Source organism: Pungitius pungitius, chromosome 12 (assembly GCF_949316345.1).
Source record: "Pungitius pungitius chromosome 12, fPunPun2.1, whole genome shotgun sequence".
NCBI classification, from domain to species: domain Eukaryota; kingdom Metazoa; phylum Chordata; class Actinopteri; order Perciformes; family Gasterosteidae; genus Pungitius; species Pungitius pungitius.
Genome location: NC_084911.1, coordinates 9,584,744 through 9,600,352, shown reverse-complemented (window position 1 = coordinate 9,600,352; position 15,609 = coordinate 9,584,744). Strand labels below are relative to the sequence as shown.

The 15,609-nt window shown below is 43.8% G+C and overlaps 1 protein-coding gene across 4 annotated transcripts; it reads right to left on the bottom strand.

Moving 5' to 3' along the window:
• Positions 1–1,020: 1,020 nt before the first annotated feature.
• LOC119220084 (TOM1-like protein 2) lies at positions 1,021–15,297 on the bottom strand. 4 transcript variants are annotated; one of them, XM_037475732.2, is made up of 16 exons: positions 15,164–15,297; positions 12,509–12,593; positions 11,435–11,513; positions 10,858–11,007; positions 10,559–10,693; positions 10,304–10,459; positions 10,017–10,133; positions 9,165–9,298; positions 8,822–8,864; positions 8,000–8,171; positions 7,715–7,823; positions 6,998–7,073; positions 6,439–6,513; positions 4,242–4,301; positions 3,697–3,733; positions 1,021–3,586 (listed from the first exon to the last, which is right to left on the bottom strand). In XM_037475732.2, the coding sequence occupies exons 1-16, from the start codon at positions 15,213–15,215 to the stop codon at positions 3,450–3,452; spliced, it is 1,617 nt and encodes a 538-aa protein (XP_037331629.1). In that variant the 5' UTR covers positions 15,216–15,297; the 3' UTR covers positions 1,021–3,449. The 4 variants fall into 4 exon arrangements, with proteins under 4 accessions (XP_037331629.1, XP_062422050.1, XP_037331633.1 ...); XM_062566066.1 differs by lacking the exon at positions 4,242–4,301; XM_037475736.2 differs by lacking the exon at positions 6,439–6,513.
• Between the last annotated feature and the right edge of the window lie 312 nt (positions 15,298–15,609).

Genomic DNA, 15,609 nt, shown 5'->3' with positions numbered 1-15,609 from the left:
TTTAGTTTAATTTACCACTTGTGTTTAAATGTAATATTTTTTCTATAACAAATAAATTAACCCGTGCCCTTCATCTCAGCGCTGTGTATACGTTTTAGTATCATACATATATTTCACAAAGCTGTGTTTTGAGGGAAACAGCATGGACGTGTGTATTGTGGGTCCGATCCTAACAGCCAATGAGAGCGCAGCGAGCGTAAGCTAATAAAAGTCAAGTTTGTTCGACTCGAAGCAGCAGCTCCTCCTGTAGAACCAGTGAAATCGACCAATGGGAAGCTCAAGAGCGGAGTGGGGTGATCTGACGTCACATATCTAGTTACCGTGATTACGTCATGTATTTCTATCTTTGAACAGTAGCAGGGAAATAACCTGGAAGGTTACAGGAGAATTTACAAAATAAAATACGAGATCAATTGTCATTTTGGGCCAAAGAAATGCATAATTAAAACTAAATATGACCACCGAGTAGTTAGATATCTTGTTTATTCTGTAAAGTATTTTGTCTTCCAGTAAAAAATAAACTTAACATATATTAATGTGAAACATTGGCACGGTGTACATTATTTACAGATTAGTATTCGCACACTCCGATAAACACTAAGGGGGAACCCCACAAAAGAATGGTGGGGAATCAGGTCAGTGACCTAGAGTAGCACTACAAAGTTATCCAATGGGATTGGACTAATATCAACAGCCAGTAAGCAAACTATTGTTGGTGATAGAGTTTGTTTGTATAAAAAGACACCTCATTCACTTGCGTTTCGAAAACTTACCAAAAGAAGCAAACGTATCTATACAACTTGTCATCTACTTGTCAAGATTTGTTGACACACTACGGTCTAACTGTCCCGTAGCAAAGTGGAGGAAATGTCCATGAAGGGAATGTTAGGCTCATCATCATGTGACACAGACTGCCATTACAGCGCAAGATTGAGAATAGGTTGCATCAGCATGCTCAACATGAAGCAAGAGATTGCCCCGGACCACTCAGTTGTAAAATAACCACAAACAGTTGTGAGGTAGAGGTCACGCATTGGTAGTGTTTTATTGGCCAGTTATATACGTGCATTAGGTCAAACCAAAGTCTGACCATTAGTAATGGCAGCGGACGGCACAGGAAAACAGACATGGGACACCAGCAGACAGAAAACAAGCCTCTCTTCCATGTCAGAGGAACATTTGCTCACTGTTCCGCTTCTTTAGTACATTCAATAAACATTTTGAGATAGCATGTTGCAATCAGAATCCAAGCTTCATAAAAGCAAGTAACACAATACTCTGTTACAGATCCAAAGATACGTAACATACAAACAGAAAAATACTCAAGTTCCCTTTTAAAGGATCTCCCGGTTACATATTTATTAATTATTTTTGTTCAGCCTGCAAGTGTTATTTATTTAATTAAAGTGTACACTGGTTGATTGCAAATGTAACGCTATTATCTCAGTTACGTGGCAACCATATTAAATCCATAAACCATATGTAACCATACAGCATCAAAAACATTAAAGATAATTAATCATTCATTTTGTAACTAAAATACATTTTAATATTTAAAATATTGATTACACTGACAAAAATCATTTTCAATGTCACCATTGTAATTATGAATATTTCTCCTGTAGGAGGAAGGCCTATACTGACACCGTGAAATGTTGATTCACAAATTAGGCCTTTACGATTTGGGGGTGCCTTGATTGACGAGGAGTTTGGTTTTTATTGAACTAAAAATCTTTCAAGTGCCAAAAAAATGTTATAACAAAATAGACTCCACCCCACCAAAAATAAAAGTGTGGGCGGGGGTTGTTAGGGACAAAATTGAGTTTTGCTTCAAAGACAAACGCAGGTCGCAGACACTTTGTTAAAATGAGCCAATCACAGAAATGTTTGGCAGCAGCTCTGACAGGAGCAGATGAATTCTACCAGAATGAAAAACATCAATAACAAAAGCCCGTCTTTGATTGCACAGATCAAAGGAAGTACTATTGTGATTGTTTGCTGCATGTTTCATGCTCAATCACAAAAAGATAAATGAGGGGATCAAATCATACACAAACCTCTCTGCCGCCTTGATATTACTACGAGCCTGAATAATTTTAGCCAGATGCAGACACTAAATTTCCTGTATTTTGATGATATATCGCAGCTTAAACTGGATCTCTACCTATATTAATACAACATTTAATACAGTGTATTACTGTAAGCTATACTTGTATTCTATACTTCATTATGATGCAAGCAGTAAGTGATGCTCATCATTTAAATGCCATATTCTGTCTCACATCTGTGTGCCATTTCTTTAAATCCCTTAAAAGTTCAATGGTAAGTGTAACTGCCCTTCAATCCGCATATATGGGAAAAAGCCCTGCAATGACACAGTGACTAAAGTTATGTGCAAAATAAATTAAATCTATAGACCATTTCCACATCCCCTAGAAAAATAGTAACCATCTTCTAAAAACAAAGAAAAACTTTGACTAATTTTTGCTTCAAAGTATGAGATTAATGTATTAATGAGATTAATGTAACAGGGGGAAGAAAATTACCCTAATCCCTTAACATTTCTTCCGCATGTTTGTTAACAGGTCAAATTCAATACTGGTTGGTCATCGCAGCCTCAGTTTTCTTTGGAATGGCTTAAAGTGTTTGCAATTGTTCAAGAGCAGCTAATTTGCTGAAGCCTTTCAGAGGACTGAAAAGACTCATGGGAAATATTGCATGGACACATTCCTTCCCGTAGCCATTTGAAATACATTTCAAAAGAGTTTGAACAAGTGCTTCTTAGATTTTTTATTTTATTTTTTATGCCTTTTGGCAAAAGGAATGCTGGCTTATCAAGAGTAGCTTTATATATTTGTATAAGTTGTCAAAATGAGCCTTTTAACATAATCTCTTTGTCCCCCAAAGCTTCAGGCAAATTGGATAATTTTCTTTGTTGCCATTTCACACATACCTCAGTATTAAAAAGCAAGACTAGAGCTCCAACTGGAGTATTTTGTGGAGGAAACAAAAAAGGAGCCTGGATTGACCAAGACCACTGTGCTAGTACAGAATAAACCATTAAAACAAGAAACGCATAAATTAGCGATTAGCTGAATGCTGTATGCTTCCATTCCCCCTCAACGCATTCCTTCACCTTCAGTGAAGTCCTTCATTTAACCTCTCAGCCACATTTTTCTTAAACCACATCAGACAAGTTTGCTCGTCTTCCTTTGGTGGGGTTAGGGGGAGTTGCAAGTTGTCAATCCCACACTGACAGATTAACACACCCATATATAGCAACGCGGCTGTGTGTTGGACCTCTCCGCGTTAAAGCAACTCTCTAGGAGGATAACGAAGAGGTGAAGATCACCTGCTGCGACGGGGACTGCAGCTACTGCAGGGGAGGACTCATTCATCATCAGGGCGGCTTCCTCCAGATTCCCCCTGGATTCTCCTCCAGGAAGAGTCTACAGGGCAAAGAGGGCGTCCTCCGTCCGTTCAGCCTTCTTGTGGGAGCCAGCAGGGGCACGAGCGGGGGGAGCTGCGAGGGGAGACGGCAGAGGGTCCGGGGCCGTCGTTCGCTCCTCCAGGAACTTGTCAAACTCTGAAACAGAGGGATGACATGGGGGGGGGGGGGGGGGGGGGTCACAACAAAACATCCCATGTGCACACATTAGAGCGAGGGGAGCATACGCAGCTGTGATCAGTCCATACCTTCACTGGTCACCCCTTCCTCGGCAGCATCCCCTTTCTGTTGAGAAGGGGAGGAAAAAGTCATGAGACAATGTAGACAAATCGACAAATCATTATCCTTGTTTCAAAACGAATAAACCTTAGTGTACAGTCAGCAACACAGATGTCTGACACACAAAAGCATCACACGTGTCATCACACCTGTGGAGACTACAAAAACGTCATATTCTATTCAAAGCCGCTGATGAAGAACTCACAACAAGGAACCTTCTGGAGGGAGACTCCACAGCCTCCACATGCACACGTTAGGGAAGCTCATCCCACCCTATTTTTACTTGAGCACCATTGCTACTTTGTTAGCATTTGTAAGTTGAACCTCCAGCTGCTATATGCAAGTCATTGGTGGAAATATGTTAGTTTACATGAGAAGATGTGGCGTGACAGGAAATTAGAGTAAAATGAATCCGGTTATAAAAGATTAATGAAAAGCGCAAAACAAAACGCGGGGGGGGGGGGGGGGGGATGAGAGAAAGAAGAGAATATAAATCAAGATAAAGAAGTCTCACCACGTCAGCACAGAGCCACTCCTCTATGTCATCCATGACAGAGGACTGCGATACGGGGATCTATGGAGCAAACCGAGGGGCAGCACCAGAGCCACACAACAGAAAGACACCAGAGCCCCCGACAACAAAAAGAAAAGTTGTAACACAAACACACACAACAAAATCAAAAACAGGAGTCACCAAGTGCTCGGAGAGGAAGATGATTTCAAAGAAAAAAATAAATAAATGAGAAGATGAATAGGTTTTTCTCAAAAGACACACTCAACCCCTCCCGACGTTGTGTTCTTATTGTTCTATCTCGTGCAACAATCTGCTACTCAGACACCTTCAATGAGTTCAGGAGTTCCCAGGTTGTGTATTGTTCTCATTAGTTCTGTAGTGCTGACACGGCGCAACAGCTGCCGACTAATGTCAAGCAGCAGTGTTAATTATTCCACATCGTTAGTTAATTAGCAAATTGCTTGAACGTGATTAAGAGATTGATTGGCTGGGAAAAAGCTGAACGCACAGGGGGGGGGGGGCAGACCGTCGAGATGGCAGGGCAACCCCATGGCACACACATACATGGAGCGCACACACCGCACTGACGGTGTGATGACGCCGCGTGAGGGTGAAGGGAGTGCGTTTGGGTTGGGGCAGGGAACCGAACCAACACAGTGAATCAGGACTGCTAGGAACGTGCGTTGCATTTTTTGTATTATATTGAAAAAAGTTGATAAAGTTGCTGTCACGCTCTGTGTAAACTGTAGTAGAACAGGCATCACGTCTTAAACATCCTCCCACTGCCGTGAAGTCAAAGTCCACAGTGCAACTTGGGAAATTACATCGAGCCTCCTACAGGGTTTCCTGTCTGAACACAGGTAACGCAGTGAAGGAGCTTTTCAAAATAAAATGCCAGGGCCGGTGAAAGTCATTCACAGGAAAAAGATCAAACTAAAAAATGCATGCAGATGTGTGAACGTGAAAAAGAAGTCCGTTTGCATTGAGACTCACATTGATAAAAGAGTTCTCATTTATACTCAAATATTCAGTCATAATAACAACAATGTTTAGTGTTAGAAATGTTACAACTAGTGATCTATATGTTAGTTGATCTATTTTTGGTTAGGGTATTATTTATGATCCAAAGACAGTTAGAGGACAACTGACAAATTTTCGCTGCACAGCCAGTCACCATCCCTTATTCTCTTATGCTGATAATGTGTCATTAGTCCTTCAACAATCTTCCTCGTTGGTTATTTAACCTTACTGTCTAGCATACGCATTTGTACTTCCCTGCTGTTTTAGAGTGCGACTGTTAAGAGGTGACGCAAGCTAATGGAAGATCCCCGGTGACCCATCAAGCTCATTAACCCATCTATAAAAGGCCGGCGTTAAAGTGGAAAGCATCAGCAATGGGGTTAGTGTTTTGGGGCCTTGTCCGTGGAGTGCAATGAAGGTGGGCAATATGGATATTAACCTATTCCATGATACAAGTCATTTCATCAACACGTTTGGTCTACCGGAAAATTAAATAACTAAACTGGTCGTATCAATAATACCAGGGAATGCATGTTGGTTTAATCCAACTAATAAAATACTTAATGCTGGACTAATCAAACTTGCTTCAAACATTAGTGTAGAAAGTCCTGTTTATTGATTTACCAAACACCTGCATGACCTAATGAAACATTTATTAAAGACATAAAGCAGGTCAGCAGAGTCAGCCTTGGTTGAACTTTGCTTAAAGGGATCCTTTGGATATTTGGTATGGGGTTGCGCGAGGTGCTGTTATTGTGTGACTTCAGTCAATCCTGACAAATAAAATGGCTGTTTTTGTCAATGGAGGCTTGTGTCCGCGTCAGAATGGTCCGTCTGACAACGGGGTGAAGCAGTTGCACATATCCTAAACGCCTGCTCCTGTGTGCCAGTGCTCCGTAACTCAAACAACCCAACTCCTAAAGATCCAGAGTATCCCTTTAAGGTATCCTCATATTGCCCAGCACCAGAGTACAACATCTGTACTGACATGGATAAACTCGGTGATGGTTTCTTGCTATACGGGAATTCCGGGGACAGGGCGAACGAGATAAGGCTAAAAGTCAGAGCAGCTGATGAGGGTTATGGATGATGTCGCAGCAGGTTGCGGGCAAGGAGGTGAGGGGAAGGGTGGACACGAAGGAGGGGTAGGAGGACACACTGAGGATGGAGTCCTCACCATTCCTTGGGTAATAAGCCAGCTGTCTATGGGCAGCTCCTGATCTGCTGGGTTATCATCCCCTTTTACACTCAGCTGAATCAACAACAGAACAACACCTTACACAAGAGAAGAACGAGAGCAGGCCCCCCCACAGCACACCGTGCAGAGAGAGAGAGACAGAGCAGCAGTCACATATGCAAGAGAGAACTGTCATTTAAGAAAGGGGGAGAAACGTAAGATGAAAATGAGGAACATAAAGTGGGGGGAAAAAAAAATTCAAATTCCACTGGACGTGGGACCTGACATTACAACTAAAAGAAAAGATGATATCACTGCAATCGTCTGTGTACACAGTGCAGCAATTCAAATATATTGCAACGTGTGCATGAGGTACGGCCACGGTAATCAAACTTTGATTTAGTGTACAAACTGATCAAAGTTCAAGTAACTGTGAATCAGGGAGTATCACAGACCATCTAACTCAGGGTCAGACCAAGGGGCCAAAGCTCATTGGCCACGTAAATAGCACAACACCCACACTCCTTGTTTGGCGGACCACGAGCATCGGTGTACTCACCCCTCCTGTGTTCTGTTGTCTCACATCCAGAGCCGAGGCCAGGCTACACAGAGCCTGAGGGTCCTCATACTTTACACTGCGCACAAAGAATAACAAGTCTTAGTTCAGATTGTTTTAGAAAACAAGTGATATTCACAATTTGTCATTTTGCCTTCATGAAGCAGCAAAGTGGAGACAGCCCGAGTGAGGGAGGGAGGGAGATGAAATGCAACAATGGGCTCTGAGGCCACCCTCGGATACCCTAATCTATATTCAATTTGCAATATTGTCTCCAAACAATCCACAGTGCCGGAGAAGAAAAAGTAACTCACTAAATCATGAAGGTGATGCCGCAAGGAAGATGAAATAAAACCCTTCACACTTTATTGTCAAATAGGAAACTTGCTTGCTTTGCCTTTACTGTATACTTTATATTGCCCCACCTTAATACTCAATTTACAGCTGAAGGCTACACGTTGTTGGAAGAGAAAATAGCAGATCAAGATCCATACGGTGGAGATATTGAAAAGCCATTTGACCAAATGCACGAGGGAATAATTCACGTTCAACAAGTTCAACTTCTTAGAAAAAATGTGTAGATTTTAGTTTAGATATAAAGGAAATGATTGAATAGTGATTCAATTTAAATAAATAACACCCTGAAAAAAAAAAAGAAGAAAAAAACATGAGACGATCTGGGCTGTTCCAGAAGCAAAATTAAATCTCATCTCAACCTACTTTTTACGCTGCTCGGCCAAGGAGCTGCTCCTCGTCTGAGCAAACATGTCAAAGTCATCCTGGTTGCGGCCTGGGAGAGACGACAGGGTCCCGCTGTCTGAAGCTACATCTGGGAGAGCAGAGCGGAAGAGGAGGAAGAGCGAGGAGAGGAGCATTGGAGGATTATCTAGGGAGACTCCGAACAGAACAGCTACACATTCCGAGCTTCGGCCAGTGGGGGAGAGGGGTGAGGGGGGGGGGGGTTACCGCTGAGCCCGGGGAGAGGCGCTCAAGGATTGCTCTTACCAATCCCAGCTAGTGCAGTGGAGAGCGAGGCCGTGCTGGGGTTATGGGCCGGGGAGGCGGTGGCCCCGGATGTCGATTTGGGTGGAGAGCTACAGCTGATCCGGGGCGTGACCACGGCAGGGGAGCCTGGGCCCAGGTCTATCAGGTTGTCCTCTGTGGCCTCATTCAACATCTGGAACGGGGGGGGGGGGGGGGAAAGAGAGTGAGGAAATTAAAAGGTATATTACTGTGTTTGCTCTCGCATACAAAGAGGATATGTTGGCTCTACCAACGCTAGCGGATAACATTGAGGGTCAGTATTTGTAGATGGGAAGAACACAAACAGCACGGACGGCTGGGTAAACATCTGCAGTACGTCAGACATGCGCGACAGAAGGACAGAGGGAAAGAGACGCACATTTAGTATCTAGTCTCACTAGTGCAACTGATGGGGCAGATGTGTTAACATTCACCACTGGGGTCATCCCAGCACGCTGGCCAGGACTGGCCGCGCTACTGACACCGTACTTACCTCCATCAGCTGGCCACAACACAGAACAAACAGAGCACACAGAGAGATCAACAGAATGCAAACACAGACAGCTACGTGGGATGCAGGGAGAGATGCCCTGACCGCCTGGCAAATGTTCCCTCTAAATAGCAGGTCTGGACTAGCTCTGCATTGCTCTTCCAGGTCTGATGAAGCTAAAAAATGTTAGCTAAGTTCATCATCCAACAAGTGTTTGGATTGTGTATGCTATCATGAATAATGTGGTAAAAATTATAAAAAAAACTTTGTTTGTTTGTGTGTGTATATTGGTTTTCTCACACACTGGTACTCACCCCGTTGTTCTGTGCGGCCCTCCCCGACCTGTACCTCTCGTACCTGTGAGCAGCACAAAAGTTTTGGGACAGAGGATCAAATAAAAGCATGAATTGAGACACAGTTAGAAAATAAGTCTTGATTGCACACATTATGCTGGTAAAAAGTTCTGTTTGACAGGCAAACAGTGTGTTGACCTCCAAAAAAAATTGGAGTTTTTATTTATTTATTTATAATAATTTGTATTTAACGATTCTATTGTATGGATCTCAAGGTTAACTTAAATCAAATACAAAAAAAAGTTTTGGTCCCTCCCGTAAAGTTTATTAGAACAGATTGGGGACGCAGATTGACGGAACGCACCTGTCGTATCGGAGGAAAATGTTGTTGAGGTCGTCGTTGACATGCAGCAGCTCCTCGGTCACTTCCTCGTTAGAGACGCGTGAAATCAGCTCGACCACCCTCTGCTGCATCGCCCGGCACGTTCTGTTCAGCTCCTTCAGGGATTGGCACACCAACACAATGATCAAAAGTTGAATTGATGAACGAACAGACGGCGGAAAAGGGTGACTGTAGGGAATGAAATAATTTCACTGCATTCTCTAAATATTGGCATAATTAACTGAACATCAATATGAAAAAAATAAAAGCATTTTTAGCCATATTTTCTCTGATGTGTAAAAATGTAGTGCAAGTTTTTTTTACTTGAGCAGCTGGGAAAAGAAAGAAAGGGAAGAAAGAAAAAGATCCCTAAAACCGACACAAATACCCGTATGGATTTGCCCTGAGGAGTTTAAACTCTGCATGAGTTTCTCTACAACTGGTTGATGGCCAAATGCAGGAATTTTCCCACAGCCACTCGGCTCTTGATGTGTGTTGTGGGAGAGCTGCGCATTTACACTGAAAACTAAAGGCGCTGCGCCCCCTGGTGGTTCAGAATAGCTCCAACACTTCCCAGCTGCCACACAGCGTTGGAAAGCTTTCTACTTTCTGAATATTATATTCTCACTTAGTTAATTAGCTTGCATGAGCCTATATTCATTTACATATTTAAGAGACAAATAAAAATTGCTTGCTCAAAATCTTAATCTAATTTGTACTCATGTTCAACTCAAAACCCATGACCCAAGTCAGATTTATTTCCGTAATAATTAACATTGTTAAAATATCATTAGTGGAGACATTGGTTAAAACCCACTAGGCCTCATGATGTACCTGAAGCAGTTCAAGGTCAGAAGCATTTTCCTGCCCAGGGACCATCTCTGTTAGCATTTCCGACATGACTTTGGTGTTTCCTCTCACGACGTCCAGCTCACTGCGCAGCCGGGCGATCTGAAAGCACAAAAGGTCGGAGGTCATCTGGACACATTCAATATCAGCGGTGCTGCAGATGTACCCAAATGAAGATTTCACAATTGATTAGCTGAACCTTTGACGAGCAACACGTGCAGAAGTAGGTTCATTTTTATTTGGGGTCATGGCTTGCTGTTGGAGCCCCTCACCTGTTCGGGGGTTGCCGTGATGGGGCTTGGCAGGAGGGAGGCCTGTGTAGTAGATGTAGGGTCCACCGCGAGGGACGGGGCCGGTTTAGGAGTCCCGGCAGCGGGTGAGACCGGAGCCAGATACTTGATCATGGCTGGGTCCACCTCTGCTGTACCCTGGAAGTAACAAAAAACAAAGAAAAAAACTAAAATCGTTAAAGTAAAGAGTAAATGTAGATGTGCGTTGATGGTGTATGTGTGCTTCTCCCTTCTTACCCTCTGCGGCGTGTGAATGGGAGATAATGCATCCAGGTCGGCCATCGGGAACTCAATGCCTTTCCTCTTTAGTTCCTCATAAATGTGGACCACACCAGTCAGATCGGGACAACTCCTGAAGGCATCAGCCCACGCCTGCCACACACAGAAGAACATTGTGACGTCCGTAATAAACGCAAAAAACATCCCTTCAATGATGAAATTATGAAGAAAAAAGAAAAGAAAAAAACGATCAAAGAACTCTTGCAACAAATTCGAGTGGAAACCGAAACCTCGGTGCACACAAAAGGCTCCGGTACCTGTATGAGCGCCAGCACTTTGTCTTGTACGATGGTTGGAGGATTGGTTTTGGGGGAGATGATTCTGACCAACACACCATCGATGAAATCCCGGTTGGCCACCTGGACGTGAAACCTGCGACCGCAGTTTTTCACACAGGTCTCCAAAACCTGCACAGAGAGAGAATATTTAAAACAGAGAAAGAAGCCTGACGATAGAAACAACATTTTAATTAAAAAAACGATTTTTAAGCGGCAGCTGAGGAAAAAGTCTTCTCAGTCGGAGGGGGGGGGGGGGGTGCTTTGATCATGCACAAGGCCTTTCAACTAGCGAGGCTGGATATGAAACAAGGCTGAAAAAGGCACGACTGCTCTGAACAACATGAAGGAAGAGCGACATCAGACAGAAATACACAGCGCCGATAGAGGAGGAGACATATAGCGGAATAAATTGACCCACGCCCCTAACGGAGGGGTTAAGCTTCATGCCAGGTGGAGATCTTTACAAGCAGCCAAGACGCTGAAAAGCAACAGTTACTCGTTGTGGTGAATTCGATGCTGAAGAAAAAAATTAAAATAAATAAGAAGCCCTTCTCACCGTGAGCGCCAGCATCACTTCTCTGTAGTTCTTGTTGCCCCCAAGTCTCTTCTTCAGTGCCCGCATGGCGTCCTTTGGCCTGCAGGAAAAACCAGCAGCGGAGACACAGCTGGATGAGGCGCCTTTGACTCCGTTGGAATGAATCATTTCTCGGCGCCGCGATAACAGATGCCAGGCGGCGTGTCAGCGTCAGCCGTTTGACTTAGACAGAAGTGCCGCCGCACCATCTGTTTCGCTCTCTTCTCACTGGGGGAAGGTTTTCTCTCAAGGCGAGATCAAAGCTGTCCGTGTGAAACCTCAGGTCGGCTCTGCGCCTCACACTGCCGGTCCCTTTGCCGCAGATTAGGCAAAATAAGCTTCTACAGACTCTGTTTTAGTCTTTTTTTTCCCCACTTTAATGGTGCACCTGTTTTATTATATCTCAAACGCTAGCCCATGTCAAGACATGTTCTTTAAAAGAAAAGACAATTTTACTTGCGGAACTTCGGGCTAAGAACTCTGGAGCTGACCAGACAGCGTGTAACTCGCTGCAGCATCTTGTAAACAAGAAGCTCTGTGTTCTGTTAATCTGTGTGTCCCTGACAGCGACAGAGAGGGCCCCATGTTGCATGCCATGACAATGAGCGTGTGTAGGCATGAAGAATGTAAAAAGCTGGGGAACAACAAAGAAAAGGGGAATGTGTTGAGGGAAAGTGGAAAAATAACGGATTCCATTATTCCTCATGAAAAAAAACGCTCTCTGCATAACGACGACGTTGGCTGGGATCCCTTGACAATTACATTTATTTTGGCTTCAAACGGGTCTGCTTATTGTTCCTGTTTTAACCAACAACTGGTTATGTGACGCTGATTGAAAGGGACATCCAAACTTTAGATCAACATTATATCATTTAATTACGAGCCGGATTAGGAGCACTTATGGTCTGCTGGAATGAAGGCAGATAAAGATTTGGGTTAAAATTATTTTGAATAGTGACGGGAGCCACCAGTTCTGGGGCCAGAGGTATTTCCCTGCAAAATATTGATTAAGGCAAACGAGAAGCCAACAATGATTAACTGTCGGAGGAAGCTCACCCCTCATCCGTCTCGTTTATGATATCGCAGATCTCCATGTTGAGGGTCCAGTCCTCATTCTGTAGGCCTCCGTCTGTGGCCCTCTCTGGAGGAAAAACACAAAAAACATATTATAATTAAACAGTTCCTCATAATGTGTTTGTGTTATTTACAACAGGTTGTGTTATTTATGATTTCTCTCCTGCGGTTTTCTTCCGACAAAAATATATTATACTTTTTACACAGATCTGATATTGTTCACAAAAATATGCAGACAATAGCATACACAACATTAGATCTGACTAATGAGTGATTAATAAATCTTGGATGGCACTGAAGTATCTTTGAGTTGACGTTTTTTCGACCCGCCAGGCGTCTTGCTTGTGAGCACCAAGGCTTCGTTGTTGCCGGTGCTAAAGTCGATGCACACTAAGGCGACCCGTGGTTCACATAAAATGGAAAATAAAAACTGCTGTGTAAGCAAGTCATCGTGTGGGGTCAGACTTCAGCAAGCAACGTCTCTTTCTCTGATGTCTTTCTTCATTCAGCCAATACATTATAAATAACATTTATTCAACAAATGTGCAACGCGTAGCTAATCTCGGCAGGTAGCATCACACAGGTGTTACTAGGGAGATAAGCAGAGAAAAAATCCACTAAGCTATTATAAATGAAGGTGTCCTTCATTTTGAGGTATGAACAGCCCCATCGGAAACTAATTTATCAGAAGGGGTGGCATGAAGAAATAAAATGTCATCCACCACCTGTTGCTAAACTAAAGGAACCAAGCAGCCAGCTGGAGAGCTGCTTGTGGCTGCGCACTGCTGGAGAACAGCTGGGGAAAAAAGAAGGACGGAGGCTTTTTACACTCCACCCCATATATTCAAGCCGGCAGCCGGATATAACGTGATCCGGGCTGTGAGGAGCCTCAGTGATGAACCGGCAGCTCAGTCATCACCGCGTTTCTCGCTCCGTCTCCTGCTTCCCCTGCCGCCGCCCCCCCCCCCCAGAATCCATCCATCCATCATGTCAGCGAGCTGATATCTATCAGACTCGCTTGTCATCAGGAGTCCATTTTCACCGTGCAACAGCAAAGGGGAGGCACGGAGGGAGGGGTGGGGTTCTACCGGAGTGAGCTGTGACCGGGTTTCCTGTGACTGACACTCAATAGATTCTCATTAGACGATTGTTTGGCTCGGACAGGAGGGAACTTCACCCCCTGAAGCCCAAGGGCCCCGAGCAGGCTGTCACGCCCGGGCAAAGGGGCTCTCCCTGGGGCCTCGGGGGCCATCCTCCTGGGACGCTCAACATCCGACGAAGCAGACAGGCATGACTTATTCATGCTCCATCTTCCATCACTAATCAACTTGTCAAGCACCGAGAGAGGGGAATCTTTTTCTTCATTTTGTTTTTATTAAACTCTCCTTCTGAAAATAAAAAAGAGAATTGAAATATGGGCCACATCTATAAATATTGCGCTATAAGTCTGGGGAGTCTCTAAATCAGCTTCAACCACTGCGATATCCCTTATAATCTCCTTAATAGATTGTAAGGTCAAGTCGCGGGGTGAGCACGAGGTGAGAACTAAAAAACAACAACTAATCTTCCCATGTAAAATGAGCTGGAATGATGCTGAACAATCGGGGCCTTCCTGATGACGTGTATTCATTCATTCCTGGTGTTGTGTCAGTCCTGGTAATTGAGCACTGAAGCTACTCGATCACATGGCTTTAACGGTGGCAGGCAGTGCCATCCGCTGCCAACACAGCCACGAATGTCTCCCCAGCCCCCCCATCAGCTCCCACCTCCACTATGCCAATCACTGCCCAACGGACAGGAGAAAGGTCACATTCATTTACCACCTCTAACCCTCCGCCGTCCTTTGTGCAATCATTATAGTCACGTGCAAACTTTATAGAGCGATTTCATTTCCTCTCTCCACTTCTCTAAAGGTCTTGAGGTGAGCGGATGCGCCAAACCTGTAGTCAACAAATGCTTCTGTACTGCTGCTGCTGTTGTTGTTTATAAATGAAAAAGGTACATGTTATTAGAGTCGAAAACTGTGTAAAACAGGAGTCAAGTCGAGATAGTAAAGTAAAATCCAGTTAACGTTAGAATTTTTACTGTGGTAGGTGACGTTCCGGCAATATCGAGAACACTTCCTCCTCAATTATCCCCACTATATTTCAATTCAACTGATGTGAAAACAACTACAACAACCACGAAAATTGTTGCACCCAGGGTACAAGTCGACATCATCAGACCCAAACTCCTTTCATCGTGACATCATTCCGTAAGGATGAACGCAAAGCGATGCATTAGACCACATGCGTTTATTCTGCTCTATTCTGCCAGTCACTTCCAGCCGTCATTTTAACCCACGACATTCCCTGTCGTCTCGCATGCATTGTAACGGGGGCGCGCGCGCACACACACACGCGCACACGAACACACACACACACACACACACACACGCGCGCGCAGCGTCATCTGTGCTTAAGTTAGGTAGGTTAGCGGGCTAACATTAGCTTAAAGCTAACTCCAAGTAGATGACGTTTGCTGCGATGTTGCTTGCTTGTTAGCTATTTTCGTATCGTAAAGTGTCCGAAGGCGTTCAAATGATGTACGCCGGAGAAGGTATCACATATCTAATACACAATTTCAAGGGTAACGTACCTATATATTGGCCCACGGGAGTGCTGTACGGATTTCCAAGTAAGAACTCCATTTTGACAACAAACAATCCGCTCAGGATGGACGAAGGCTGAGGCCCAGAGGTGGTGCTACTAAGTCCCGCCCACAGAGGAATGCTATTGGTCCATAAAAAGAAGCGTTTAACGCATTTGGTTGAAATCAATGTTGCTCACATTTAACAGCTCAAGCTACGTTCAACAAACTTTTCAGCACACCGGGGTATTTGTTTGTGTCTTAATGCACGAGCATACCGCCAAGAATGAGTCCGACTATTTATTCTATGAATATATAAAACATATATATGATTTTATATACAAAACTGTCTGTCAATCATATATATGTATACCTTCGATATAAAATAAAACATGTTTATCCAAAAGAAGAAAAACAGTGCACCAAATTTTAGTATTAACTATTCATCGTTATTA

What these genes read in the sequence shown, in the direction of transcription:
- LOC119220084 (XM_037475732.2), bottom strand. Translation starts at nt 15,215, where the DNA reads ATGGAGTTCTTACTTGGAAATCCGTACAGCACTCCCGTGGGCCAATAT. An exon ending in TCCCGTGGGCCAATATATAG is followed by an intron (nt 12,594 to 15,163) that starts GTACGTTACCCT and finishes TTTTTCCTCCAG; the next exon opens with AGAGGGCCACAGACGGAGGC. An exon ending in CTGACCTTGAACTGCTTCAG is followed by an intron (nt 9,299 to 10,016) that starts GTACATCATGAG and finishes CAATCCCTGAAG; the next exon opens with GAGCTGAACAGAACGTGCCG.